Below are 27958 nucleotides of genomic sequence, written 5' to 3'. Positions count from 1 at the left end.
CAGTGCCCGGCCATGGCCAGGCTTAACCTCTGCCCTCTCCCTGCTGACCTCCAGCCCTGTTAAAAAGGGTTTAAATGCAAAGTTATTTGATAGCTAATCCAGGCCCAGGGCCCGGGGGCAGCCGTGGGCTGTGGCGCTGGGAATGGCTGGGAGCCGGGACCCTCCGGCGTCACCGCCGGCACGGACGTGGTCTCGCCGGGGTGGAGGTCAGGCAAACGCAGTGATTAAAGTCTGGTGGGTGAAAAGAGCTTAAACAAATCCCAAGTCCCTCGGATGCCAGATGAGGCTGTTGGAGACCTGCTCAGGAGATGCTGTGGGGAGGGGAGGGATGCTGCAGCCCCGGGAGCATTGGGAAGGCTGGAGATGGGAGGGTGATAGGGCTGGGCAGGGGGCTGCAGTGATGCTGCAGGGGCCGGGTTAGCATTGGGGTGGCCTTCCTGCTATGTATCTCTTTGCTGCTTGATCGGGAGTGACCAGCATCAGGGAGCTCTTCTTAAGCCACTTCTCATCCCAAATGCCAGTTTTGGGGTGCCAAGGGCAGGCACACATGGGTGTCCTCACTGCCGAACAGTCTCATTCCCCAAGCTGCTTGCTTGGGAGCAAAAGGTCTTGATTTTTCCCCCTTCCAGGCTGATTTTGTCCCTTCCAGGCATCAGGCTGCAGAGATGCTCACTTGCCCCTGGGGCCATGGCACTGCCATGCCACAGAGCAGGTCATGAGCCCTCAGCTCACCCTGTCCCCTCACCTTCACTGAGGGATGCACCCAATGTGCTGGCTTGTGGGTATGGGGATGCTGGGGGGTGCTGGGATACAGCATCTCTCCAGCACCAGCAGGATGGGGACCAAACATGGAGCCAGACCCTGCCATTCCTGTTGCTGGGATGCCCACATGGGTTCTGTGCCCTTGGACCTTGCCTGTCCTTCTTGGTAACAAGTCCCCAAATGACCATCCAGGCCAAACCCCAGCCTGGGGACAGGGAGGAGAGGCTGAGGTGTGAGCCCATAGATGCTGTGGCTGCAAGGAGCTGCACAGGCCCCCAAGCACATTAGGTCCTTTTAATTGGGCAGGATGGATGGGCTGCAGGACCTGCTGCCTTCCCTGCCTTGCTCTCCCATGTCAGCCTCTGCCACATGTGTGTGCACTCCATTGTCTACATATAGAATCATAGAATCATAGAATAGTTAGGGTTGGAAAGGACCTTAAGATCATCTAGTTCCAACCCCCCTGCCATGGGCAGAGACACCTCACACTAAATGCCATTGTGCAAGCTCCATCATTGTGCACACGCAGTCTTCATGCATCCTCCATCATCTTGCATGCTCCATCTTGGTGCGAGCTCCATGGCTGTGTGCACTCCATCACCTCACACATTCCATCTTCATGTGAGCTCTATCTTTGGAGGCACTTCATTATCATGCACACACTGTTGTGCGAGCTCCATCATTGTGCACATTGGCTTCATGTGTGCTGCATCTTGCACAGTTCACCATCACACACGCCGTTATCGCACACGTTCCATCACTGTGCACTGTCTTCACGTGCTCTGTTTTACATGCTCCATCATACATGCTCCATCGTATGTGCATTCCATTGTGCACTCTCCTTTATCACATCCACTTGTGGCCACTGAGGACAACCCCAAATTAGGGGGTGGCAGTATGGGCCCTGCACAGGGATCCATCCCCATCACCAGCAGTGGCCACTGCATCCAGCACATCCCTGGCTAGGAAGGGTTAACACCGGAGGGGAAGGATGCCTGCAAGCCCTCGTGCCAGTCCAGAAATGAATGTTGCCTTTAATATACCATCCTTCAATCCTTATCTCTCCTAATTTATTGGACATAACTGGTTTGCGCTGATGGATTCGTGGCTTAGACCTTGGCTTCTAAATTTCAGCATTAATAATCTGCCCCTTCATTCTGCTCTCCAGATGTCTTTCATTTATCTGCTTATTCAGGAGGGGTGCAACCCCATGTCCTCGGTGCCAGTGCTAATGTGGCCTGGTGACAATAAATTTGGACTTGCAATAACACGGCCACATGAACGGATTGACCTCCTGGTGACTGTCACTCCCAGCCTCTCCCCCTTCATTAGGGGCCAGTGGGAATGAACCAGCCCCTAATATCAGATGCTGGTGTCACCCCCTTCCTCCCCACCTCCTTTTCCCCTCTCTATTCCTCCTTTTTCCAAAGGGAAAACCTGTTGGGAAGCATGGATAAAGGGATTGCTTAATCTTTAATCAGCTTTGGAGTACAGGGTGAGAGCAGCCTTCCTCATCCCCAGGGAGAGCTTGGCTCCTAATAACAACCCCATAACCCCAGGGCCCAGGGACCCCTCGGTGAGGTGGGAATGCAGCAGGGATACAGGGATGCACCGTGGCATCACCGGGGCAGGTTGCACACCTGAGAGCGTGTGTAGGAATGTGTTTGCTTAATTAATTGGCGTCGGGAGCGCGCCGGGGGTGTAAATCTAACGTGGGCCTTGGCAGCCTGCAGTGCTGCACACGCAAGACTAGACTTTAAATAAGGGTGCAATTATTGTTTGAATAATTGACGAACAACGGGCGCGCATCGGCGCTCAGCCTAATGGGCTTTGATCACTCGCCAGGGCCCTCTGGCGCGCCGGCATCCCACCGGAGAAGGATGCTCAGGGTCCAGAGAAGGGCATGGGTGGGTCATTGGTGGATATTGGGGTGCTGTGGTGGATATTGGGGTGTCCTTCGCTGCCCGTCTGACCCCACGGCGCCGTGGAGGCCTCATCTGCGGCGCCGCAGGGTCGAGCAGGGAAGGGGAATGGACCCTGCACGTAGCAATTGATTTAAATCATTTTAGAGAGGACCTATGGAAAATAAAAAGCCTTTAATCACATTTGTATCCATTTCCAGCCTCGGTAAATCAATTTGGATTGAGCTGGGTGCCACGGTTACAGCTGATTAGCGCGCGGCGGATGGGGTCAAATTAATGCTAGCTGGGTTCACTTAATGGGGTCACTGTCACTGGCTCCTTGCTAGCATCCCTCCTTGGGGCAGCATTAGGGGGGTGAGCGTTTCAGGTCTGTCCATACCATGGAGTGTTTTACCAACAAGGAAGCACCAGGAGGTGGGTTCCTAGGTACCCAGTGGTGGTACCCAAGGATGCTGGGGGTGGTACCTAGGGATGCTGGTGGTGGTACCCAGGGATGGCGGCGGTGGTGGTACCCAAGGATGCTGGCAGTAATATCCAGGGATGGTGGGTATCATCCAGCAAGGAAGAACCAGTTTGGGCATGCTGCTGTATACCTCAGTTTCCCTTTTCACTATCCATAACCATTGCAGAGGAGCTGATGAGCAACATTTGGGCTGTCCCACCTTCCTCATCCTGATCCCGTGCTGGTCCTTGCTGGCATCACTCACATGTCCTCCCTGCCGAGGAGCTGTAAACAAGTCCATGCACCCCAGTGCTGGTTAATTTGTTTTCAATACATTCCAATCAATTAACCATGGTCCTGGCAAGGGAAAAGTGCCCTGGTAATTGGTGAAAATAAATCACTCGTCACAGCCCCAGCAGAGCTGTGGTGGTGACTGGGAGCTGGGGCTATGGCACTGTGGGGATGGGAACACTGGGGACAGACCCCACTTTGCTTGGTGGGCATTAATGTGCTTGTGAGCTCATTGCTTCCTTAGCATCTCCTTCCTTGCACTTAACGCCTGCCTGCACCTGGAGTGGGGTGATGCCTCCCATAGTGGGGATCATCCCCCTGCATCCCTCCACTTGGGCATCGCCGCCTCTCCCAGCCCTGCCCAAGCCTGGGCTGTAATTACCGCACGCGGTGCTTTGATTGCTCCATTCCAATTAATTAAACCCGGCGGTGACCCAAATTATGATCCCTTGTCTTGTTGAGCACCGTATTTTTAACCTTAACTGGCTGGGCTGTGTTTAGATTTCCAATCCGGGCAGAAATGTCACCCGGGGAGAGTGACTGGCGTTGAACCCAGCCTTCCCGTGACGAACCCCGTAATTAGAAACCCTCGTGTCCCCGAGACGGGTCTTTAAAGCTGTCAGAAGCCAAGATCCAGCCATTTGATACAAGACTATCATTAGCTGCGCCCAGCCTATTAGCTGCAGGTAAATAACAGGCTGTACCGGAGCTGGAGAACAGGCGGGTTGGGGAATTGGTTGGTTCTTAATTAGGAGAAGCGGCGCAAGGGATGCTTTCACCTCTAATTGCCTTCGTTACAAGCCTGGGTATGTGTCCCCTTGCCCGTATCTCCTTTCCCACTGTGGTGATGGCTCCTGTTGCCCTGTCTTCCCACCATGGTGCCCATCCCACACACAGTTCTGGCATTGCAATGGGATAGGCACTGTGCGGTGTGGGAAGACAGGGCCGTTAAGCCATTTCTCAGGGATGGATAGGGATTGATAGTCTTCGGTCCAAGCGGAGGATAAATCTGGTCTAGCTGTGGCTTTCCGAGGGCTTGTCTGGGTGACATATTCGGTTGGTTTGAAAGCCTGGATGGAAAATCAATCACTGGGGCCATTTCCGTCCCCCCTTTCATGCTATGTTTTAATTTGCCAGGCTCCGGGGTCCGTGCATTGAGGATCCATCTATATTTGTGTCAAGTGCCGGCGTCTTTGTCTCCTCAGAGCAGCATCATCCTTCCCAACCTGGCACACTGCACCCTGGGCACAGTGTTGGGGTGGAGATGGGCACTGGAGGGGTCTCCATCCTTTGGAGCTGCCCTCCTTCCATAGGGAAAACGTGAGGTGGGTGCCCTGTATGGGGAAACCGAGGCACAGCACAGTGCAGTCTGCTCTGAGCTCTGCTTTTCCCACTGACTGCACAGGGATCCCATTCTGTTCTGTCCCCCATGGCAGTGAGAACACCCCCATATCCACAGTGTGGGGCCAGCCAGCGCCGCGGTGGGGCCAAGACAGCCGTGGCAGTGCCGTGGCCCTCTCCGGCCTGCCCCTGCCTGATCCCTCTCCTGCAGACGCTCTCCCTGACACCGGCTGACAAGAGCCATTTCCAAGATGGATTGATTCAATTTAGCACCGATTTTTTGCCGGGGCCGGTGACGTACGGCTCCCCAGCCGGCACTGGGCAGCACGTGACTCCCCAGCGCCCGCCGTCATTAGAGCAGCTCAGCACCGGCTGCTGCAGCCCTAATCAGCTCCACACATGGTGCTGGCGTGGGAGGGGTCCGTATCCTGCCCTGGCACAGCTCCACCAGCCTGCACACCCCCAGCACCCTGGCAGGATTGGAGCATGGAGGTGATGGGGTGGTAGTGGTACCCAGTGGTACACAGGGATGCTGGTGGTACCTAGGGATGCTGGCAGTGGTACGTAAGGATGCTAGTGGTAATACCCAGGGATGCTGGCAGTGGTACTCAGGGATGCTGGCAGTAATACTGAGGGATGCTGACGGTAATACCCAGGGATGCTGGTGGTGGTACCCAGGGATGCTGACGTTGGTACCCAGCGGTGCTGGAGCTGCTGGCAAGGCTGCACAAGAGGGGGTTTTGTTTTGTTCCTTTGCTTTCTGGGTTTTTCTCCAGGCTTGATGAGTATGTCTGGTTCTCTCTCGCTGTCTGTCTTCGCCTCTCTCCTTCCTTTCGAGGCAAATGGCTGACTGATTGCTTTTCATCTCCCGCTCTGAGGAGCTGTAAGAGCTACTTTATACAAACATCAATTACAGGCACGTAATAAATTAAGGCTCCCTTACACCGAACCCATTAGAGTCCACTCTCATATCAAAGCGCTCCCATCACACACGGATTGGGGTGGAGTGGGGGGGAGGAGGGAGAGGGAGGAAAATGTCTTATTAGCTGGCAGATTGTTAGCAGAACACTGATTTAATTGTATCCCTGCGCCCGAGCGCGGGAGGAGGAAGGAGGGGAGCAGAGGGGGGGGCACCCGGGGCCTGCCAAAACAGAAATGCCCTGGGATTGTTCCCTTCCCCGAGGTGCTGGGGGGCAGCCTCCCTCCGGGCTTGTCCCTGTGCCAGCATTGGCTGCCAGCGCTTCTCCTGGTAACGGCCAAGGGGGCCGTGTTTGGGAGATGCCCCCCATCCTGCCTGGAATGGTGCCGAGCGGCAAGGCTCAGTGTTGGGTACCCACCCTCCGCCTGCCCTCCGCCACCTTTGGGTACCACCTCCAGACCCTCGGGTGATGCTGGGGCCTTGTGCCGAGTCCTGCCATGGCACAGCAGGCTCTGGAGCTGGGATCCCCATGGTGCTTCACTGCGTTTGGGTGGCGCATTGGGATGTGAAGGCAGAAAGAGAGGTTGGAGGAGATCGGGGGCAGCCTGGGAGGCAGGGAGCAAACTTCCCTGCAGGACAAAGGCGCCTGCATCCGCCAGCAGCTCCCGCTGCCTCTGCCTGCGAATAAATAGCCTCCAGGCTGTCAGTCTGGCACTACCCCCGGGGCTGGAGGCTCTCGTTGAGGAACAGAGCCCAGGAACAGCAGGCATGGCTGGAGCGCTGCCCGACGGGGCTTTTCAGGCGCTGGCACGCCGCGCTTGGCCCCGGCACGGCTTCCTCCCGAACCAGCAGCACCCGACACGGCCCATGGCCTTGCCACGCGTCCCATCGGGCACGCAGGGAGCCGGGGTGGGTGCTGCGAGGGGTGGTGGGCATCGTCATGGGTGTGCGTGCGCCCGGGTCTTGTATGGTTGGGGCATGGCCATCAGTGTGCTGATGGGGATGTGTGTGTGCATCCCCCTGTAAAGAGGGGATGTGTGGTGTGTCTGCGTGGGGCACAGGTGTGCGTCGCACTGTGCAGAGGGTATGGTGTGCTCAAGTACATGTGTGTGCACATACATGCGCATCCCTCTGTTCAGAGGTGTATCATGTATATGCATGCGTGTGCATTATGCTGTGCAGGTGTATATCATGCTCAACTGCATGTGTGCACATATGTGTGCATCCGCTGTGCAGAGGGGAAGTATTGCATATCTGCATATGTATGTGCACACATGTGTGCATCATGCTGTGCAGAGGGTGTGTATCATGCACTTGGGTGCATGTGTGTGCACACATGTATGCATCCAGAAGGTGTATGTTGTGTGTTGGGTGCATGTGTTTGCAAACACATGTGCTTGAGTGCATGTGTGTGAGCACACATGTGCATCCCACTGTGTAGAGGGTAGTGTGTGCTCAAGTGCATGTGTGTGCATACATGTGCATCCTGCTGTGCATCCTGCTTGCATGCTGCTGTGCAGAGCATATCATGTTGAAGTCCATGTGTGTGCACACATGTGTGCATCCCACTGTGCAGAGGGGATATGCAATGCACAGATGTGAGCACACACATGTGCATCCCTCTCTGCAGAGGCTGTGTGTTGCACACACACATCCACACACACACATGCATCCCACTCTGCAGACACCATGTGCATCTCATCCCAGGTGAGCATGCGTGCGCACACATGCGTGCCATTGCCTTCCCCCTTTGCTGCACCCCACTGTACGGGGTGGGGGTCCCTCACCCCCCTTTCAGGGCAGGTTTTATCTCCCCTCGGCTCCCGCAGCCGCTGTTCCCCCGCTGCCCTCCCGAGCCTGACATTTACATATTAATATTTTCCAAGGGAGGCAATGCGTTGCGGTGCAAGTGTCTGCATTGTGGTTGCACATAATGTAAAGTGAGATAAAGCGCTCCGGCTCCGCTATGAATAACTGCAAATGAAAACCCATGTGGCCATAAAAGCCTTCACATTTGCCCTGTCAGCATGTGGTACATCGGCTAAACAACTGATTTAGCTTTTCTTTTTTTTTCCCAAGGTTTATCGCCACTTACAGAGGACATGCTCTTTGTGTACTGCCTGTCGCTTTCTGCTCAGCTTCCTTGTCACTTCCCCTTGGCGTCCTCCCAGCCGGGCCCCGAAACGATGCTCTGCTCCTCTAAACCGCCCTGACAGCCCCTATTAGCTTCTGGCCGAGTACAGCTTGGCGCTGCTGGGGCTATTTATCTCGCCAGCACAGAGGGCTGTTATCTATCACCCTCGCTCCTTACGGCCCTGCTCCTTCTGCTGATGGCAGGGGATTTGGGATGGGGTCCTGATGAGGTCTGCAGGGGAGAGAGGAGCCCCGGTAGTGCTTATCCCTCCTCCCAAAGGGGCCAGATCTGGGCTTCAGGCTTTGCTTTTGGCTGCGGTGGCTCCTTGTCCTGGTGCTGTGCTTTGGGGGGGGGGGGGGGGGGGGGGGGGGGGGGGGGGGGGGGGGGGGGGGGGAGGGGGGGATGCAGCCAAAACCGCTCGGGATAACCATGGGTTGGGAATTACTGTTGCTCCTACGCGATGCAGCCGGTGCCGGCGGTGGCCCCGGGTTGGGGTGATGTCCCTCCCGAAGGCGCCGGCTTGGGTACCAGACCTGAAATACCGGGTGTGGAGCCCGGTATTTGTGGGGTGGTGACGCCGGCGAGCGGGACGAGCAGCTCCGTGTGTGCCTGTGGGGAACAGGGCAGGACGGGGGGTCCCTGCTCCATCCCTAAGGAGCCGCCTGGTCCGCAGCCAAGGGCCCTGGCACCCAGCCGGCCTCCGGCACTGCTGGTAACCAAAGCTGCCTCCCCTCGCTGTTATTTCAGCAGCCGGGGGCAGATCAGTTTACGGGGCCAGGCAGATGCCTATCGGTCCCCTCGCTCCGCATCGTCCCCATGCACCACCGCGCCACCGCCACAGCACCGGGGCTGGGCATCACCGGTGATGGTGACTGCCACCGGCTCTCCTCGCCCATTGGGGTGCACCCATCCCTGTGCTGGCTCATGCTGGCAGAGGGACCGCAGTGTCACCACCGCAGCGGCTTGTCCCCTTGAGTCACACCGGCACCCTTGGTGAGGTGTTGTCCCATGGTGCTGGTGCAAGCTCTGCGTCACCCCACGCCCTGCCCGCGGCCCCAGCGTCCCCAGGGCTCGGCCATGGGCTGGGGGGGGGACCCCGTCCCTTCGCCAGGGCTTGCGTCAGGGTGTTTCACAACAGCTTTCCTGTCTCAACCTGCCTCTGGCCTGTGCCCTGGGGGCCCATAGGGGGCTGTGGGTGGGAAATGGGGGGCCAGGGGGTTGGGGGGGGTTGGTGTTTACATCCACAGAGCTTGTTTCCTTCCACCTGCCTCGGGGGAAGCAGTTAGTGATTTGTTAGTCAAACCAGATGAGCCTTCCTGGAGCAGCTTCCTGCCAGGCTCAGCATCAGCATCACTCCTGTGCCGCACTGGTGGGGTCCCCCTGCATCCCCCAGCTCTGGGATGCAGGGATCCTCCATGTGGTTCCTCACCAGCGGCTTCCAAGCGTTACCGGTTGGTGTGGGCATCCCATGAGCTGGCTGGGTGGGAGCAACGCTTGGAAAGCACGGCATGGTGCTTGCTTTTGGTGTCCTTACTGTAAACACCCATAGGAATGTTGTGGTAGGCAGCATGGCGAGGTCGGAGGGGTGCTTGGGTGCTGCTAAGCTTACACTCCCATGCTGCTGGGTGCTGTGGGATCATGATGCACTGAGCACCGTGCACCATGGACCATGCATCGTGCACCATGCGCCGAGCTCCATGCATCACGCACACATGCAGCACCGTTGCCCGAGGAGCACAAGCACCACCCCTGCAGAAACGGGGCCCACGCATGGACAAGGAAGTGCCAGCCCCGAGTGGCGCCGGGTGATAAATAAGGAAGTTAACACCCAACCCGGGCTGCTAATTAGCTTTTAACCTGTACTAGCAGTTAACTACAAAAGGCAGTCATTTGTTCCGGGGAGCTGGTAGCGTAGAAAGAACGAAACACGGCCAATTTTGTTCAGGATGAATTAAGACTTGCAAATGTAAAATGAGTTCATCTATTTAATTAAGTAGCGGCAATATGGATGTTAAATTAAGTTAATGGCAGGCATGCCAAAACAAGGTTATAAAAATCTTGTCCTGGCGGGGTGGGTTCCGGATCTGGCCCTTGGATGGGGTGGGATGAGCCTGCGGGTGGCCCTGCGGTGGGGCTGGTGGCCCTGGGGACACCAGGGATGGGGGGGACATAGAGAAAGGAAGGGAAAGAAGGAAAGGAGGAAAGGCAAAGTGTTGTCTCACCCAGCGCCGCAGTCTTATCGGGGCTGAACTTTACTCTCCCTCTAAAGATATAGGATACTTTAGGGACATCGGAAAGAAATAATAACCCTCTGATTTGTAGCTGTGGGGCCCTTGCAGCCGAGGGGGAAGGAAGACTGTCTTCTGCCATTACCATTTTTTGTATGAACTATTCCCCAAAGAAATCAAACCCTTGTACAAGCCCTCCCGTGCGGCAGCCCCTGCTCCGGCGCTGACCCGAACCGTGCGGATTATCACCGCGCATCGCAGCCGGAGAGACAGGAACATTCATTAAAATTTGAAACACAAATGGAAAATTGCTACTTGAAGCCTCCTTGCCAGAGCGCCAGCCGCTTGATCAGAGACCTCATTAATGTATCTAATGTGTAAGGAACAATTAGACTTTTCAAAGACATCCTTTTCCCAGCCAGGGAGGAGAGACAAGGAGCTGGGGGGAAATACATAGCGAGGAGATTGAACCCCTGCCATGCCAATGCGCCTCGAGGGAGCGGGGTGCGCAACCCCGTGGGGTGCCTATGAGCCACCGGAGAGTCTCGGCTCCATCCCGGCACCCGAAATGCCCGTTTCTGCTTAAGTTAGATGGGGAGGAAAGTGGGCTGATTAAAAAGCTGATTTCTTTTCCCAGCGACCGGCGGGGCTTTGCCATCCTCCCGTAATTAGCCGGTTACGCGGCCGTATGTTTTATTTATGAGCCGAGGGCGGAGGGAAGGGGAAGCGGAGGAACGACCGTGCCCTATATATCTGCGAATAAAACACTTCATTTCCCTCCTGGGGAATGTCACCTCGAGAAACCATCGCTTTCCTGCTCACTGCCCCGTCCAAATCGCAGGCTGTAAATGGCTTTGTGGGCCTGGCTGGCGCTCAGATGGGTTTAAAATATGGATTTATGTCTTTATTCTGCATAGTCAAAGGTCAACAAGAGCAGGAAATCATCGCTGAGCCGCTTATTTACAGCAAGAGGCAGCCGCTCGCTCCTCTTCTTGATTGTGCATCCCCAACTGTGGATGCTCGCAGGGTGCGGTGGACCCGGATGGAACCATGCCTTAGTTTCCCTACAGCGCGCCTACTTAGGGGTGTGCATCCCATTGGGTACCACACGTCTGCATCCCCTTCTGCGGTGATACCCACGGGGAAACCGAGCATCCCCATGCCCAAGGATGCTGGGTTGGGGTCAGTTATGACCCGGAGCACCCCATACCCACGTCCCCATCTCTCCCTTGGCCAGCATGGGCAGGGCTGTGTGCGCTCTTGCCCGTCCGGCCCCACGAGCTGTGCTCTCATGCTTTGCTAATCCCGCCTGGCACCTGCCCCAGCTCCCGGCGGCTTCGCGCGAGCAAGGAACCAATTAATCCTCCCGGCGCTCGGGGAAGTGGGTCAGGCTCGTCAGGCTCTCCCGCTAACGAGGGGTGAGGCAGAGCCGGCTGCTGGGTGGCCGGGCCGGTGTCTGCGCCGCTGCCCTGCGTCCCGGCTCCCCCCCCGGCGGCGTGGTAAGTGGGTAAACTGAGGCAGGGCCCGGCGATGCCGGTGCGGCAGCGAGGAGGGGATTGGCGGCGGGTAGTTCGGTTGGGGTTGATGTCGCAAAGGGTTGGTTTCCCAATGGGGCTGCCAGGCTGCTGCGCCTCCGTTTCCCCCATCCCAACGGTGGGTCCCGGTGTGGGGTGCTGGGTTTGCTTGGCAAAGGCGTCCTTGGCAAGGGTGGGGAGCGCAGGCAAGCGAGCCCCTTTGAAGTGGAGCCCAACTTCCAGGAGTGAAGCAATTCTCGTTTGCATAATGAACAAAGGGAGCAAAGGGGGGGGGGGGGGGGAGGCGAAACCCCAAAGCCGGAGCTGGCAGCCCTGCCTGCCCTCCCTGCCTGCCCTCCCCTCCCTCCCTGCCTGCCCGCTCCCCCAGCCGCCTGTAATTACAGGTTTATTGCCTGTACAGCTATTGTGTAATGACATGTTTGCAAATTAATTTTTACGGCTCATGCTATGGAGGGGGAAGGGGGGAGCAAAAGAGGGGTTCCCCCCAATACAGCAAATCCAACCCCTATTAAAGCTTGGAATTGGTGGGGTGATGCAATTGGGTGACCCCAGCACCTTTCCAGTGCAGGGAGTGGGGGGTCCCTCTTGCACCCCACACTATGGGTGACTTTGGAGCACCCAGAGCTGTGACACTTCCTCATGCACCATTCCTGATGTGCAGGGGTGGTTTGTGCAGGGAAAGGGGGAAGCAGCATCCGGCACCCTGCACTGGGAGCACAGTGGCGCAGGGGAGCTGCCTCGGAGGGAGCGGGACGAGAGTGATGATGACTCAGGGGACAGGCCAGAAATACTCCCAGCGCCGATCCTGACAGATGTAGGTTAGGAAGGAAGAAAAGACATAATAATAATCCCCCGACCTGGAATGAGAAAAGCAATATTTAATGGGGGGAGAGGAGGGTGCAGCTTCTCACCGGCTCCCTCTTTGCCAAATGGGCTGAAAGGGTGCGTTGTGTGTACATGTATGCGTGCACACATGTATGTGTGAGTGCATGCATGTACGCATGGACTCACATGAGCACATAAACTTGCATGCATGCACACACACATACATGTGAGTGCATGCACATGTGCATGTAGGCATGGGTAAGTGCATGCGTGCGTGCATCCAAGACCCTCAAGCTCATTCGCAGCACCCACCATATCCAGCCTCCCCACCATGGGGATGGATGGGTTTGGGGTTGACACCAGGACCCCCCCATAACCCCTCTGGCCCCACAATGAGAAGCAAGCAGCGTGGGCCTGGGAATGGGCTGTATCTTTAAGCTGTTTGAAGGGCTGGTCATTATCATACAGGATGTGGCTTCTCTTGCAGGGGCGAGATATCACACGTCGCCTTCGTGAACTTTGGTGTTAAAAGCAGACGGCAGTTTGGGAAGAGAAGGGACGGAGATGGGGGGCACAACACATGCAGAGGAAGGGGGGCAGCACACATGCACCCCGATACGCTCGTGCCCATAGGCGCGCCGCCGTGCAAGCGTGTACCCATGCAAGCGCGTCCATGCGTGCCTGGAGCGAGCAACACTCCCCCCCCTTCACCCTCCTTTTCCACCCCGCCTTGGCTGATCGTTTGCTTAAAGCAAATTAAGCCGGGCCCTCGTTACTATGGTGCAGCCAGGATCTCCAGCCTCCCTCGCTCTCCCCCGTAATAGCATTTATTAGCCCTATTTGCCTGCAAGCATGTCTTCCCGGATCTGCTAATGCATCAGCGGAGAGGGAATGGGGGAGATCCTATCGGGAGGCTGATTGCAGCCCCCGCCGGGCTCGTAGGGCCGGGCAGGGGGGATTTGGAGGTGCAAGGTGGGAGAGTGGGGGGGTGTCCCCCACGCAGGGAATGGGGCAGGCAGCCTGCCTTTTGTGAAGCAGCGGGCAGCTCCCTGCAGGCAGGAAAGTTGGGTTATTTATTGCTTGATTTCCTAATTTTGCTCCTGAAGCGAGTGGGGGGGGCTTGATTTTTTGTTTATTTTATCCTCATTTTATATCCCCCCCCCCCTTTCCTTTCCTTTCCCTTACCTCCCATTGGCAGCTGTTTGAAAACAGCATCCTGGAAAAGACCGGGGAGGAAAGGGGGGGGGAGTAAGAAGGGAAAAATAGAGATGATTCTGCCCGTAGGCGAGGAGGAGGAGCGGGGTTTGAGGAGGAAGGCGGCTTCTCCTGCCCTCCCGTCCCCGCCTGGCGCGGCACCCCGGGGCTCGCCGCCCCGAAGACACGGAGGAGGGGCGGGGGGGAATGATGGAAGGTTGAATCCCATGGGAAGCGGGGAGGAGGGTGCTGGTGCGAGCAGCTGCCTGCCGCTCTGCTGCCCGCTCCCCTTCATTAGGGGAGACAAATCTGCTGTCAAGGAGCCAGATTTCCAATTTACCGACAATGATTATTGCATGAAAATTGATCGAGGGGCACGTCCGCCTCCCTCCCTCCCTCCTTCCCTTAGCGCAGCCCTCGGGCGACACCGGCCTTTATGGGACAGCCCCGCTCCCGTTCTGCGGGGCGGGCAGCGAACCCCACCGCACCGTCCAGCTCCGGGGGGTGCGTTCCCGCACCGCCTCCTCTTCCTCCTCGTATCGCGGTGCGGTTCGAGGCTCCAGCGGCAGGACGAGCCCCGCTATGGCAGCCGGGCTGCTGCCCTGGCCCCGTGGGTGACAGCCACCACCGCCACCCCTCCGCCGGCGCCCTGCGCTCGCTGCTATTTCAATTCCTATTTTTCCTCCTCCCCCCCGCGCACTTGATTCCCCCCCGCTCCTCCTCCTCCTCCTTCCCCACCTCCTCCTCCTCCTCCTCCCTCCCCGCTCCACCGTATTTTTTCGCCTCTGGTTTATTTTTCCAACCCCCTCCGTGTGGTTTGGTGCTAATTTTTGGGTTATTTTTTTAATTTTTTCTTATTTTTTTAATTTTTTTTTGCCTCTTCCTGACACATCCTTTTGGGTTTGTTTTAGTTTTATTTTTAATTTTTCTTTTTTCCCCCTGGCCGCAATGGAACTGTAACATAAATCATGTTTGGGTTGAAACCACCTCTCTATTACTTACCAGGTAAGGCACCGAGCGATGCTGCTGCCGGTCCCTCTTCCCTCCCCTCCCGGTGTTCCCCCCATTAGGTTGGGGACACCCCTTTGTCGTCCCCCACAGCCAGCGGGGTTGAAGTTACTTTCTCCCAGCACCTAATAGGGGTTGTGGGGTCCGACGAGCTTTAGGAACGGGGGCAGGCGGCCCCGGCAAGGCTCTGCAGGGGTTTGGAGTGCTTGGATCCCCCCCTCTTCTCCTGCTGCCACTCCCTCACCCTGGGGGTTTCTCCCCTCCCAAAGGAGCCCGAGGGGGGGGGGGTGGCTGAGGAGGGATGGGGACACACACCGGGTGTGCTGTGTTTTGGGGTGCGGGGTCCCCATTGGCAGCCCCGCCGCTGTTGGGGCGCGGGGACTTGGGGCACCAAAGTTTGCTGTGGCACCCCAGCCAGCAGCGCCGGCCCTGAGAGAGGGGGACCCCCCGGAAAGGGCAGTTTTGGGGTGTTCTGACAGCACCGGTGCCCGGGGTGCATGCTCAGGGGGCGCCCCTATCTGGGGGTGCACGCTTGGGGTGCCTGTTCCGGGGTGCACACTTGGGGTGCACGCTTCGGATGTGTAGTGAGGGCAGGAGCTCTGGGTGCTGTGTCGGGGATGCAGGCTCCGGCTGCGGTCTCGGGGTGCAGGGTGGTGGTGCTGGGGGGCCCCCCGCTGTTGGGGGTCCGTGTCCCCCCACGTCGGCTCCCCCCCGGATGGTTGTTTGTTTCAGGAAATGGCTTTTGCATGTGGCAGTTGTTAGAGGAACGAGCGGCTCTGACCGAGCGCGCCTGCGCCAGAGCATGCGAGGGCGAGCCGGGAAGGGCGGCGGAGGGGCGCCGGGGTTCAACTTGGGGTGTCCTTTCCCTATGGGAAGGATATGGGGTCTCCATGCCCTGCGGGGCTGTGCCACGGTGGGGATAGGGGTGACCTGCTCATCCATAGCATCCCGGCGCGCTGCGACCCGGCGCCCTCTTCCTCCCTGCCATTCACGGGGGTCCCGCTCCCCATCCCCTTCCACAGACCCCATCCCCTCCTTGCATGGTCCTTAGCATTGCCCGGGTAGTGCCTGGTTGGCTTTGGTGCCATCCCCGTCCGTAGGCTGCAGGTGCAAGGGAGATGCGTTGGGGTTGGGGTTTTTTCTTTTCCCTCTTAAATTCCATATTTAGCACGCTCCGATCGAGCGGGGGTTCCTGGCGGCGGCTCCTGTTGCGTGAAACTTCTGGCTTTGTTGCTAATGCACTAATTCCTGTGCCCTGGAAAACCCTGTTCCGGCTGGCTCCTGGCTTTGCGGCGAGCTCGGAGGGGGAATCGAAAAGCTGGAGGGGGAAAAGCGAGACGGAGACGAGCATGGAAGTGTCAGGCTGCGAGATTTAAGGCAATTAAGGGGGGAAATGATGCTGGAGGTGCTGGCAAGCGGAGGAATCGCCGGCGGCAGCACTGGGAGATGCTGGTGGGCCAGGTCGTGCGGGAGCAGATGGAGACGTGAACCTTCCCCCTGCCGAGGGCTCGGTGGCAGTGACTCAGCGGCTCGAGTCCTGCTGGGGACTGTCACCGCCTCAGGGGCTGCCTGGCCATGCACCGTGTCACACACTCCTCTCTCCTCTGTGGCTGGATAGCACGGCTCTGCTGGCATGGGATGCAGCCGGCTACTCAGTGTTCCCTCTGGTCACTGATGCTCCTCTCCCCTGTGTCTCTGTGGTCACCAGTGCTGTGTCCCCTGTGCCCTTCTAGTCACTGGTATTCCTGTCCCCTGTATCCCTCTGGTCACCGATGCTCCTGTCCCATCTTACCCTCTGGGCACTGATGCTCCTCTCCCCTGCATCCCTCTGATCACTGATGCTCCTGTCCCCTCTGTTCCTCTGGTCACCGATGCTCGTGGCCCCTGCATCCCTCTGGTCACCGACACTCTTGTCCCTGCTACCCTCTGGTCACTGATGCTCCTGTCCCCTGCATCCCTTGGTCACCAGTGTTGTGTCCCCTGTGTCCTTCTGGTCACTGATGTTCCTGTCCCCTCTACCCTCTGGTAACCAGTGTTCTGTCCTCTGCATCCCTCTGGTCACTGATGCTTCCGGTCTGTCCCCTCTACCCCACTGGTCATGGAGCTGGAGATAGACAGCATGGCTCAGCTGGCTGCAAGGGGACACTGGGCACAGTTGTGACCCAGCATCAAGCATCACTGGGAATGGGGGGCCAGGGAGGGGACTCCATTCCTTGCTGGTACATATGTTGGCTTGCTTTGAGATACATGGGTGCAGTTGTCACCCTGTGTCCAGTGCCGGTGTCCCTTGGGGACAGCAGCATCCTCTGGGGACAGCAGCACCCTTGGGGATGCACGCAGCCTTTTGGGGTCCCTTCTTTCCCTATGGGTGTCCCCAATTCACCAGCAGCCCCCGGGTGCCAGAGGGACCTTGGGGGTCCCCATCGCATCCCCCATGGGGTGGTACTGGGGCCCTTGTGTGCCTCAGTGTGCCAGGAGGGTGGTGGATGCTGCTGACTCAGGAGCTTCCCAAATGGTTCCTATTTTTACGCCAGGGCCGGTAATATTTAGCCCCTGGATCAAAGCAGATGGAGGAGCTGGTGATGCCGCGTAAACACCCGCCCGGCGGGTACCGCGGGCGCAGCCGTGAGTCACCGGCTGCTTTTGGCACCGCCGCAAGGGGACAGGCACCCCCGGGATGGGTTTGGGGTGCTGGGGGCTGAGCCCCGTCCTTGGCAGCCCCCCACATTGCTGCCTGTGGGGGTTTTCCCCTTCCTCATCCTCACCCTGTGTGTGGTGGAGGGTGATGCTTATCGGGTGTAACGGGGGTGCCGGGTGATGCCAGAGGGGTCTGAGTGTTGGGGTGCGGGGAAGCCCTCCTGCTTTTTCCTTCCTTTCCCACCCCACCATCCTCCTCCTCCTCTTGCCAGTCCTAAATTCGGTCACCATGGCAACCATGTCAACCACTTTCCAGCTTCCCTGCGATGGTTTGAGGAGGGGAGGGAAGCGGGGAGTCAGGGGAAGGGGGGTGGCAGGCGAGGGCTGTGTGCTGACGGCGGGGGGGGGGACCGGGAGCATCACCCTGGGATCAGGGGCTTGGGGTGACGCTTCCCAGATGGTTTCTCCCCACTGGGTCCCGTCTGGTGAGCGGGGGCCTGTGCCAGCCCCATCAGTGAGTGCCAAGGAGACAGGGCTGGGGGTCCTGCCATGGGGAGGGGGCTCAGTTGGAGCCCCCCATCTCCAAGCTGGTTGGTGGGCACCCCAAAATGCCTCCTGTAGCCATCCTGTTTGTGCCAGGCACTGGGACATCAGTGGCCACACAGCTTGGAGAGGGGTGAATTATCCCCAAACACCCATTTTTCCTCCCTCTTTTCTTCCCCCATCCCATAATCCCTTTATTCCTGAGCTAAACCCAGTTCCCTATGGTTTTAAAGGCAGATTTGCCTGTAGCTATAAGAACAGGGTGTAAAGCTGGGTAAAGCACCAGCATCACCCCATGGCAGGTGGGCACCCAGTTGCTCCCCCGGACCCCTGCACTGGGGCAGAGCAGGAGAGATGAGTGTGAGTCTGGCCTGTGATGGGTGCAGGGTACCACAGTCATCCCCAGCATCCCTCATCCCGCACCCAGTGGTACCCAAGATGCTGCTGCATCGCTCAACCTCCAAACCCACCCTGGGGCTTTGCTTGGTGGCAAAGGGGGGAGCAGGTGCTTCCTTGTGTCCCCCCCTTTCCCTGTCCTTGGCACACGCTCATGGCACCTGCTGGGGACGCTCCTCCTTGGCACGGCACCGTGGCACGTGCGCAGGCACTGCCGGTGGCTATGGGGGGGGGGGAATGGGGCCAGCCCTGCCCCGAGCCTGGCAATGGGGTGCATATATACACCCCCCCTTTTATTATTAACTTTATTTCCCTATGGTTAATTAATCACAGACGCCTCTTGCCGCGAGCCAACATGGGGTATTTATTGCACCTAACATCGATGGGAAGCTTGTTCCGCCACCACAACACCCCCCTTGATAGACTATTTCATCAGCATTAAAAGGAGGGAGGGGGTGACACCCCAACCCACCCCTATATGGGATTTGGGGGGGGGGGGCTGTAGAGCGTCTGCGTTCCTGCATCCCCAAGCTTCCTCTTTCCTCCCCCTCTTGTTTTAATGGAAATGCTTTAAAGATGTTTGACATCTGTAACAAACAGCTGGCACCCTGTTATGGAAGAATGTCCTTTTATTTCCGAGCAGGTTGAACTGTCATTAATAGTATAATTAGGTGATTATCGGCGTACAGCAGAAAACTGCTTAATTGCACAGCCAGCTTTGCGAGGATCCCCGGCTCCTTTATTGCCGGGTTTGTTTTAGCCGCCTGGATTCTTTCGCGCTGTGCTGTTGGGGGTGGTTTTATCCACGTTGATTATGATCTTTTAATGCAGGCGGCAGCTGGGGGAGCGCGGAGGCACCGGGGGGACACACACACATACGCTATGCAATGGTCCCCCCCCTTTTATATTGTGCTTTCCTCCCCTTCCCGTATCCATAGGGAATTCATGTTTAATTCCATGCGTGCTGAAGTTGGAGAAAGGGGGTTTGATGGGTGAAGCACCCATGGGTATCCAACAGGCTCCAAGGGGATAAAGGAGACCTTGTCTTTGTTATCACCAACAAGACGCTGGTGGGAGCAGAGCCACAGCACCGCTTGCCATGGGGCATGAGGGCACCCATCGATGCCATTGAACCTTCACCCTCCATCCTCTTGGTTCCTCTCCATCCCCACACGCGTGGGGCACACACGTGGCTCACCACGGCACTGGGGCAGCTGCGATGGAGCTGCTCCATCCCCATCCCCATCCCATATCCATGGGATTCACTGCGTTTTGGGGGCAGAGCAGATTTTTTGGCGCCCGCCAGACAATAGCTCTTTGTATGTCTCCCCCGGTGCCGCCAAACACACTTGTTAGCGCCACAGCTTTGTGCTGTAAATTTCCATGGAGTAATTACGTCTTAATTTATGATAATCCCGGGCGGGCGGCAGAGGGGGGCGAGTGCCAGGCAAGTTTGGAAGTTGTCTGCTGGGCCCAGGATCCCTGTGGATCAAGACAACCATGAGCTCCTCTCCATCTCCATGCTGGAAGGGACTGGGGAGAGCATCACCATAGGATGGGGAGTGGGGCAGTGTAGGAGTTGGGTATTGGTCTCATTGTGGAGCAGGAGTGTCCTGGTGATGCTCAGCATCCCAGAGCCCATCCAGGAGCCCATGGATGCATGGGTTGAGGTCATGGCAGGATGCATGTAGCAGTGCTGGCTCCCCCAAGCAGGAGGGAATTCTCCCTTCCTGCAAGCCCCCAGCACCGCTCGGGCATGGGGCTGGACCCTTCCCCCTTCCCACCACTGAATGGCTCATTCCACCTTTGTCTGGAGGGCTTATTATGGCAAAATAGAGGCTCTTTTCCCTTGGCTTTCCCAGCGGGCAAATTAGGGGCACTTTGACAATTTTCGATGAGGATGATGGGGAGGGAGGAAGGCTCCTGCCAGCAACAGGCAGGGTGCTGGCACTCTCCACCAAGGCTAAGGGGTGGGAAGCAAAGGGCTCTCCATGTCCCCTCCAAAGCCATCAAGGCACTGATGGGACCTGCCATAGGAATCCAAAGGGATGTGGGGAGTGTTTATTAACTCGGATGGAGGCAGGCTTGGGAGCCACATCCCCGGTGCCATCGAGCATCCCCCATAGAGGGTGCTGACACCCATTCACCCCAGCACCCATTCCAAACAGGAGCTGTGGGCTCCCTGTCCCATGTCCCATGATGGGTTTTGTCCCTGGAGAGCTGGTAAAAGCCTGGGGTTGCGCCCATTGCACCTGCAGCCGGGTCCCCGTTGGGAGGCAGCGTGCACCCACTGACATTTACCAAGCGTAAAAATTCAATTAATTCCAGCAGGCAGATTAAATATAAGTGAATTTTAATAATTTGCTCGAAAGGCTGAGGATTACTGTAGGCGAACAGGGAAGATGCTGTGTGCACCGGGGCCACCGGCCAGCCTGCTCAGCACCGCGCATGGGATCACCGCTGCTAATCGCCCTGAATCCCTATGGTGCCGAACCCCTGGACATGGGGTTTGATGATGCTTGCCCGTGATGATGAGCATGCCAGGTCTGTCCCATTGGTGTGTCTCCAGTCTCCATGGGCATCACTCCTGCTTCAGACCCTTATCGCTGATGCCTGTTTCATGGAGGGTTTCATGGAGAGGATGACACCCATCAAGGCAGTGGTGGGACCCTGGTTTGTCCCTATGGGACACTGCAATGGGATGCAGAGCTCATAGGTGATGAACACACCAAGGTCTCACCAACACCTCTGCTGCATCTTAACTAAAAGCAGGTGAGACAGGGTATGGATTGCTAGCAGATGGCAGTGGTATTAGGAAAATGAAAATACACGGAGTACATTTCCCATTTGCCAGTATTAATTTCTTATCCCAAGGTAAAACCTTTCCTGTGGCCTGTGCGGGGCCATCTGCACAGTCATAAACCACAGTGCATGCGGGGTCACCCCGGGAGCACAGCAGAGACCCCTATTCCCACCCAGACCCCCGGTTTTGCCAGCGGCACAGTGGGATTGATGGAGATTGCCCATGACCTTTGCTAGGACACGAGGTATTACCATTAATACTTATGTATTTCCGGAGTTTGTGCCGTGTATAAACCTCATATCAAGCCGGGCAGGCAGAGTAATCTGCCAGGTGGTGTTATTAATACTCGCTATTAATACCTGTTAGTATATCCTCCCTGTGGATGGAGCGAGGGATGGGAGGCTGCGTTGTGTAACCCCACCACCACCTTTTTGGGGTGCAGCACTTGGTGCTGGTGGGGGTCACCAGATGCTTCCATCCCCTGCAGGATGATGCAGGGCTATGGGACCCCATTGGCTTTGCCTTCACCCTGGCCCCTCCTGACCCTGCCTGCAGCCCCCCCTGCCCCGCTCGGACCTGCCCCGTGCAAGCTCCAGCCTGCGTGAAACTCTAATCTCCCAATTCTATTCGCCGGGCTCCAGCCGATTTGCATAATCCACATAATCACCCTGGTTTTAATTGCCTACAACTCTGCAGAAAGATCATGTGGTTAAGTGGTAAATCATAATTAGATAAATAATTGGCTTGGCCGCAGCAAGCTGCTTTGTTATACCTGCCATCTGCTGGGCAAGGGCTCCTCGCACCGAGAACAATGCGCTGCTGACGGCAAAGCCTGTGCTGCCCGCGGCGTGGGGACAAGGGACGTGGGTACCGGGGCAGCCCCCATGCACCGGGCACGGCACGGTGACACCGGGCGATGGTTGGCACTGCCTGGCTCTGACCCGCGGTGTGTTACCCAATGGCACCATGCGGTGCCAAGTCCTGTCCCACACAATTCCCAGTGGCACCGTTGGATGCCTGGCGGCACTGCGCGGTGCCTGGCAGCACCGTGTAATGCCTGGCAGCACCGTGCGGTGCCTAGCGGCACCGAACAATGCCTGGCGGCACCGTGCAGGGTATGGCAGCACCATGCGGTGCCCCACAGCACCGTGCAGTGCCCATCTGTGTGATGCCTGGTACCTATATGTGCACCTCGTTTAGCCATTAAACCCATAGCTCATGCAAAGGGAAGGGGTAAGGGTTGTACCCTACTTCTCCCAAAGCAGGGGTAAGGGATCAAGGGATGGCTGGCACCCAGGCTGGGTACCAGGAGCTAAGAGATGCCTTCCCGACCTGGACACTGTGGAATGGGGCTCAGGGGTTCAGCAGCATCCTTTGGGCACTGGTACTTTACACTGGAAGCCTCATTCTGTCAGGGCAAAAATGGGGAAGAAAGTTGCTTTGAAGCAAATCTTTTATTGGCCTCTTTCCTATGGTCTTAAACAGGAAGATAGGGGTGGTTATGCTGGGCAAAGGAGGGTAAGGAAGGGAGAGAGATAACCCCCATCACACCATCCCTGTTCCCTCCCCAGTGCTGCGCCCTCCAAACGAGCTCTTATTAGTTTGCTTGTTGTCATTTGCCAGATCAATGGTCCATGGAGGAGCGATCGATGGAGACGCAGCCGTCTAATAGCACCATGCGCTTGGCGCTCGGTGCCAGGCTCTCTGGGGACCCCCAAATCCCATCCCTGCACCACAGGGTGTTCCTCACCCCGGGGAGACCCATCCAGATCCCTGTGAGGGTGCTGGGGAGCCAGCCAAGGTGGGCAGTGCTCATGGGATGGGTTCTGGAGGATGTGTGGGCATCCCTGCATCCCTGCTGGGGACACCAAGCCCTTTGTGCTGGCTGCATGCAGGGCAATGGGGAGGGAGGGCAGAAGTGGGGCTCCCATCGACCAATTAAGTAATTAATGGAGGGTGTTGTAGGTAGAGCTGTACTAATGAGGGGTGACATCACTGGTGGAGGAGGTGGTCCCCAGTGCCTGCCCCCTGCCTCTCAATGGGGTGACACAGGGACCATGGGCACACGCTGCCCTTGGCCTCCTGCCCTCCCTCCTTGCCTGCACACCGGGGCCCTGCCTGCTGCATTCAGGCAGCACAAGGGAGAAGGGAATGGAGGGGAGGGGGGGGATGCTCCACAATGTGAGGCCATTAGCATTGAAAATCCATGCAAAGCAGCTGTTCCTGCTTGGAGCGTGCAGCTGGATCCGGCTGTGGAGTGGGAGCCGAGGCGCTGAGACAGGAGGGAGCCTCATGGTGCAGAGCATCACCCCTAATTCCTTTAGGGCCCCATCCAGAGCGAGCCTGGAGGGTCCTTGCCGAGGGGTTGTCCGAGTGGGCTCTGTGTGAGTTGAGGTCCTATGTGGTGGGTGCGCATCCGGATGCAGGATGCTCATCTCCCCCTTTCCCCCCTCGGCCTCCTGCCGCGCTGGGTTTTTTTCCGCTCCATTTGCCAAGGGCTGGAGCTGCTGCCTGATCGTATTTGGTAATAAATTATTAGTTCCAGTGCTCGGGAGCCCGGGAGCTCAAAATAGCTGCTTTTAAAGCGGGCAGCTGGTGCAGGTTGAGTTCAATGGCAATCTGCTCTGAAGGGCACTTCATGCTCATTAGGGGCCTTTCAAGGTGCTGTGGGGGAGAGGATGCTGAAACCAAGGTGCTAGACCTGCATTTCCCGGCAGCTGCCTGCGGTGGGAATGGGGATGCAGAAGGGCAGCGGTGCCGAGGGGAAGGATCCTGGGGTTTTGGGGTGCTGGGAGCCCATCCCTGCCCCAGTGCGGCTGCTGGCGTGTCTTATTTGTCTCCATCCCCACCAAGCAGCCAGACTGGTTCTGCTCTCGCTGCCGGAGGAGGCACCCGCTGCCAAAAAACCCGCCAGCATCATCAGGAGCAGATGGAGAGGAGATGGCACATTCCCAGCTCCCAGCCCTGCGCCGGGGATGCGGGGGGACAGCGGGTGCTGGGGGACAGGGGGACAGGGACATCCCCCCCCTCCATCAGCAGAGAGGGGCTTGGGGTTGTGCGCTGTTAGGGATGCCAACCCCATGGTACCACGGGAAGGGTGACAGGATGCTGGGTGCCATAAGGAAGGGTGGAAGGGGACACAGTGATGGCATTGCTGTCCCCTTCTCTTGCTGCCAGGCAGGGACATGCCTGCTCCTGTGGGCAGGCAGCCAGGAAGGCACTGGGAATGCCAGACACTCCCTGCCCCGGCACATGCCTCGGGAAGGGGACAAGGACATGGTGACACATTGCCTGGTCTGCTATCCCAAGCCTTCCCCATGGCCTCAGCAGGGGATCCAGGCACCCTGCAGCGTCCTCCCTTTGATTGTTGGTGGATATACAGGCAGCTGCCTGCATGCAGGGGCAAAGGCAGCAAGTGATGCCCGAGGGCAGGGATATGAGGGGGTGCCAGCCCCTCTGCCTGCACCTCCATAGGGCCCCATTTCAGGGTGCATCACCCCACCCTGGTGAGGCATCCGCTGACTGCGGACTTGACCTGTTTTTCCGCATGGATCTGCCTGTCGGGAGAAGCAGCCAGGGAGGGACAGGGGAGGGAAGAAGCCCCACCTCGCTGTGGGGTGGCACCGCGTCCCCAGCCACCACAGGGACAGCGGCACCCGCACAGGTGAGTGGCACCCATGCCGCACCGGTGCCGGTGGGATGGATGCATGGATACATGGATGCATGGATGGATGGATGGATGGATGGATGGATGGGGAGAGGGACACCGCTGGTCCCGCATCCCCATCCCTATGCTGAGTGCCTCAGTTTCCCCACCTGGCAGCTGTCCCATGGAGCAGCACAGGGACGCCCGGACAGACGGACGCCAGCTCGGTCGGGGCAAGGCGGGTGAGCGGGCCCCAGCCAGGGCGGAGGCACTGATTTTATCATGGGGCAGGAGCGGCAGAACTGGTTTGGGGCAGCGGCAGAGCTCACGGTACGAGCCAGGCCCGGCAGAGGGGGGGATGAGTTCCCCGCATGGTTTCCAATGAGCTTGGAGCTCGCCCTGTGCTCGCCTGGCAAATCCCATCGGGATCATGAGGTAGCTGGGAGGCGTTTGGGGCTGCGGAGATCAGCTGAGCATCACACGGGTGACGCTGTGCCCCAGCCCTCGTGCCCCGGTGAGCGTGTGCGGGTGGGATAATCCCACTGGCTGCTGATAGCAGAGCGGGTCCAGACTTGGGTTGGGGCTTGGGGGGGTTACATGGGGGTTAATGGTTGGGGAGAGGGGGGGGTATGGGAAAGTGTCCTGTGGGGGTGCAGGGCAGTGCTAAGGGGATGCAGGACAGTGCCATGGGGGTGCAGAGCTGTGCCATGGGGGTGCAGGGCAGTGACACGGGGAGGCAGGGCTGTGCCATGGGGAGGCAGGACTGTGCCATGGGGAGGCAGGGCAGTGCTATGGGGATGCAGGACAGTGCTAAGGGGATGCAGGACAGTGCCATGGGGGTGCAGAGCTGTGCCATGGGGATGCAGGACAGTGACATGGGGATACAGGGCTGTGCCATGGGGAGGCAGGGCAGTGCTATGGGGATGCAGGGCTGTGCCATGGGGAGGCAGGGCAGTGCTATGGGGATGCAGGGCTGTGCCATGGGGGTGCAGGACAGTGCCATGGGGATACAGGGCAGTGCCATGGGGGTGTAGGGTGGTGCCATGGGGGTGCAGGTTAGTGCTAAAGGGATGCAGGACAGTGCCATGGGAATACAGGGCAGTGCCATGGGGGTGCAGGTTAGTGCTGTAGGGGTGCAGAGCTCTGAAAAGGGGATGCAGGGCTGTGCCATGGGGGTGCAGGGCTATGCCATGGGGGTGGAGGACAGTGCTAAGGGGATATAGGGCAGTGCCATGGGGGTGCAGGACAGTGCTAAGGGGATGCAGGGCTGTGCCATGGGGGTGCAGGGCAGTGCCATGGGGATGTGGGGCTGTGTTAATGGGATGCAGAGCAGTGCCATGGGGACATGAGGCTGTGCCATGGGGATTCAGAGCTGTGTTAAGGAGATACAGGGCAGTGCCATGGACATATGGGGCTGTGCTAAGGGAATGCAGTGCAGTGCTATAGAGATGCAGGGCTGCATTAAGGGAATACAGGGCAGCGCCAGGGGACGCATGGCAGTGTCAAAGGGATGCAGGGCTGTACCCAAGGGATGCAGGGCAGTGCCCTGGGGCAGCACATAAGTGCACAGTGCGTGCAGATCCCACTCCCTGTTGGACACCCACTCACTCCTATGGGGGTCCCCATGCCAGTGCAATGCTCGAGGTGGGGGGGGTGCCCATTCCAAGGCCCGTCCGTGTGTGCGTTAGCTTCCCCAGCTGTTCTGGTAATGAATTTACATGAGCCGAGCGTGTCGACAAGGCTGCAGTCAATGGCTGAGAGCACCGGAGTTAATAAATGCTTGTATAATGAGGGCAGAGGGGAGCGTGTGCTGCCGCGCCGGCCGCCTCTCCTGGGGCCGGGGGGCAAAGATTAATCAATGCTGAGTGGCACTGCTGCCCCCCCCATCCCCATGCTCTGCACGGCCAGCCCTCTGCCATGGGATGCTCTGGGGTCTGTGCCATGGCCTCCATTGGGAGCTGGCATGGGGGGGGGCTGCCCCTTGGCACCCCCTTGTTCTCTGCTCCCCACCTGGGAGCAGGGCTAATTTTAGGCTGGTGTTAATGAAGCTGCTCGTTTGGAGGTCTATTTTAAGGGCCCTGACATCAGCAGTTGCTGTTTTGGGAGGTGGAGAGCCCTGGAGCAGCCTGGTTGTGACAGCTGGGGGGCACCCCCCTGTTCAGCAGCACCCAGACCCTCACCCTTAGGGACCACTGTGCCCTATAGGGCTCCTATGCTATGGGGTGCGCCGATGGGGACTTGGTGAGCGTTTGAAGGTGAATTGATGGGGAGCATGGCAGTGCTGGGGAGGGTTTGTTGGGGGGGGGGGGCAGTGGTGGGGGTTTGGGGCTGCAATGGGGCTGCAATGGTGAGGATTTGAAGGTGCAGTGGGGGGGCTTGGGAATGAAGGGGGGGGGACTGTGGATGGGATGTGAGGGGTTTGGGGATGTCGCAGTGGTGATTTGAAGGTGACACAGTGGGGATTGAAGGTACAATGGTGTGGGTTTGGGAGAGCAGTGGCAGGGATAGGGGGATGCAATATTGGGAATCAGAGGGAGCAGTGGTGAGGACCCAGGGATGCAGTATGGGAGATCTGAGGGTGCAGTGGCAGGGATTTGGGGTGCAATGGTGGCAATTAGGGGTGCAGCTGCCATGCTTCGGGTTTTGGCAGCACCATGCAAGTCAGGAGGCTACCTGCCCCTTTCCCTATCACCTCTATCAGGATGCTGATATCCCTATGTGCCCCCAAAACACTGCTGAGTCCCCATGTGCTGTGCCTTTGGGACTGGTGGGGCTGTGAGATGCTGATGGCAGCTCCTGTCCCCCACATCACCTCATTTTCCATGGGCACACTTACTTCATTAGATAAGCTGCTGCCCCATAAGCAGTGCTTGTGCCTGCTCACATCCCACCTACTGCATGAGCTGGTAAACCAGGTGGAAGGTCTCACTTATCCTGCTCATTGTTCCAGCTTCAAGGGTGATCCGGGACCTCCTCTCCCCGCTGCCATCCCTGTATCCCTCTCTAACACACTGCTCCCATCCGCAGGCATGAGCCATGAGCCGAAGTCGCCGTCCTTAGGAATGCTGTCCACCGCCACCCGCACCACCGCCACCGTCAGCCCGCTCACCCCATCGCCTCTCAACGGCTCCATCGTCCCCAATGGCAGCCCTGCAGCCAGCAGCACTTTGTCCGTCCAGGCAGCACCTTCCTCCAGCTTCGCCGCCGCGCTCCGCAAGCTCGCCAAGCAAGCCGAGGAGCCCAGAGGTAGGGGATGAGGATGAGGATGCAGGGATGCTGAGCATCACTGATGCCACCCGCGGTGGTGTTTCCCCCCCATTTCCCAAGCTAAT

At 58.1% G+C, this 27958-nt stretch overlaps 1 protein-coding gene across 1 annotated transcript in view; it reads left to right on the top strand.

Annotated features, from left to right (window-relative positions):
* GSE1 (Gse1 coiled-coil protein) overlaps positions 1-27958 on the top strand; it is a 97234-nt gene that overhangs the window by 52993 nt on the left and 16283 nt on the right. The window contains exon 3 of the mRNA XM_034072617.1: positions 27654-27872. Coding sequence (XP_033928508.1) covers positions 27654-27872 — 219 coding nt within the window. The remainder of the gene's footprint in view (positions 1-27653; positions 27873-27958) is intronic.

This window comes from Melopsittacus undulatus, chromosome Z (genome assembly GCF_012275295.1).
Source record: "Melopsittacus undulatus isolate bMelUnd1 chromosome Z, bMelUnd1.mat.Z, whole genome shotgun sequence".
NCBI classification, from domain to species: domain Eukaryota; kingdom Metazoa; phylum Chordata; class Aves; order Psittaciformes; family Psittaculidae; genus Melopsittacus; species Melopsittacus undulatus.
This window is presented reverse-complemented; position numbering and strand designations above follow the sequence as displayed.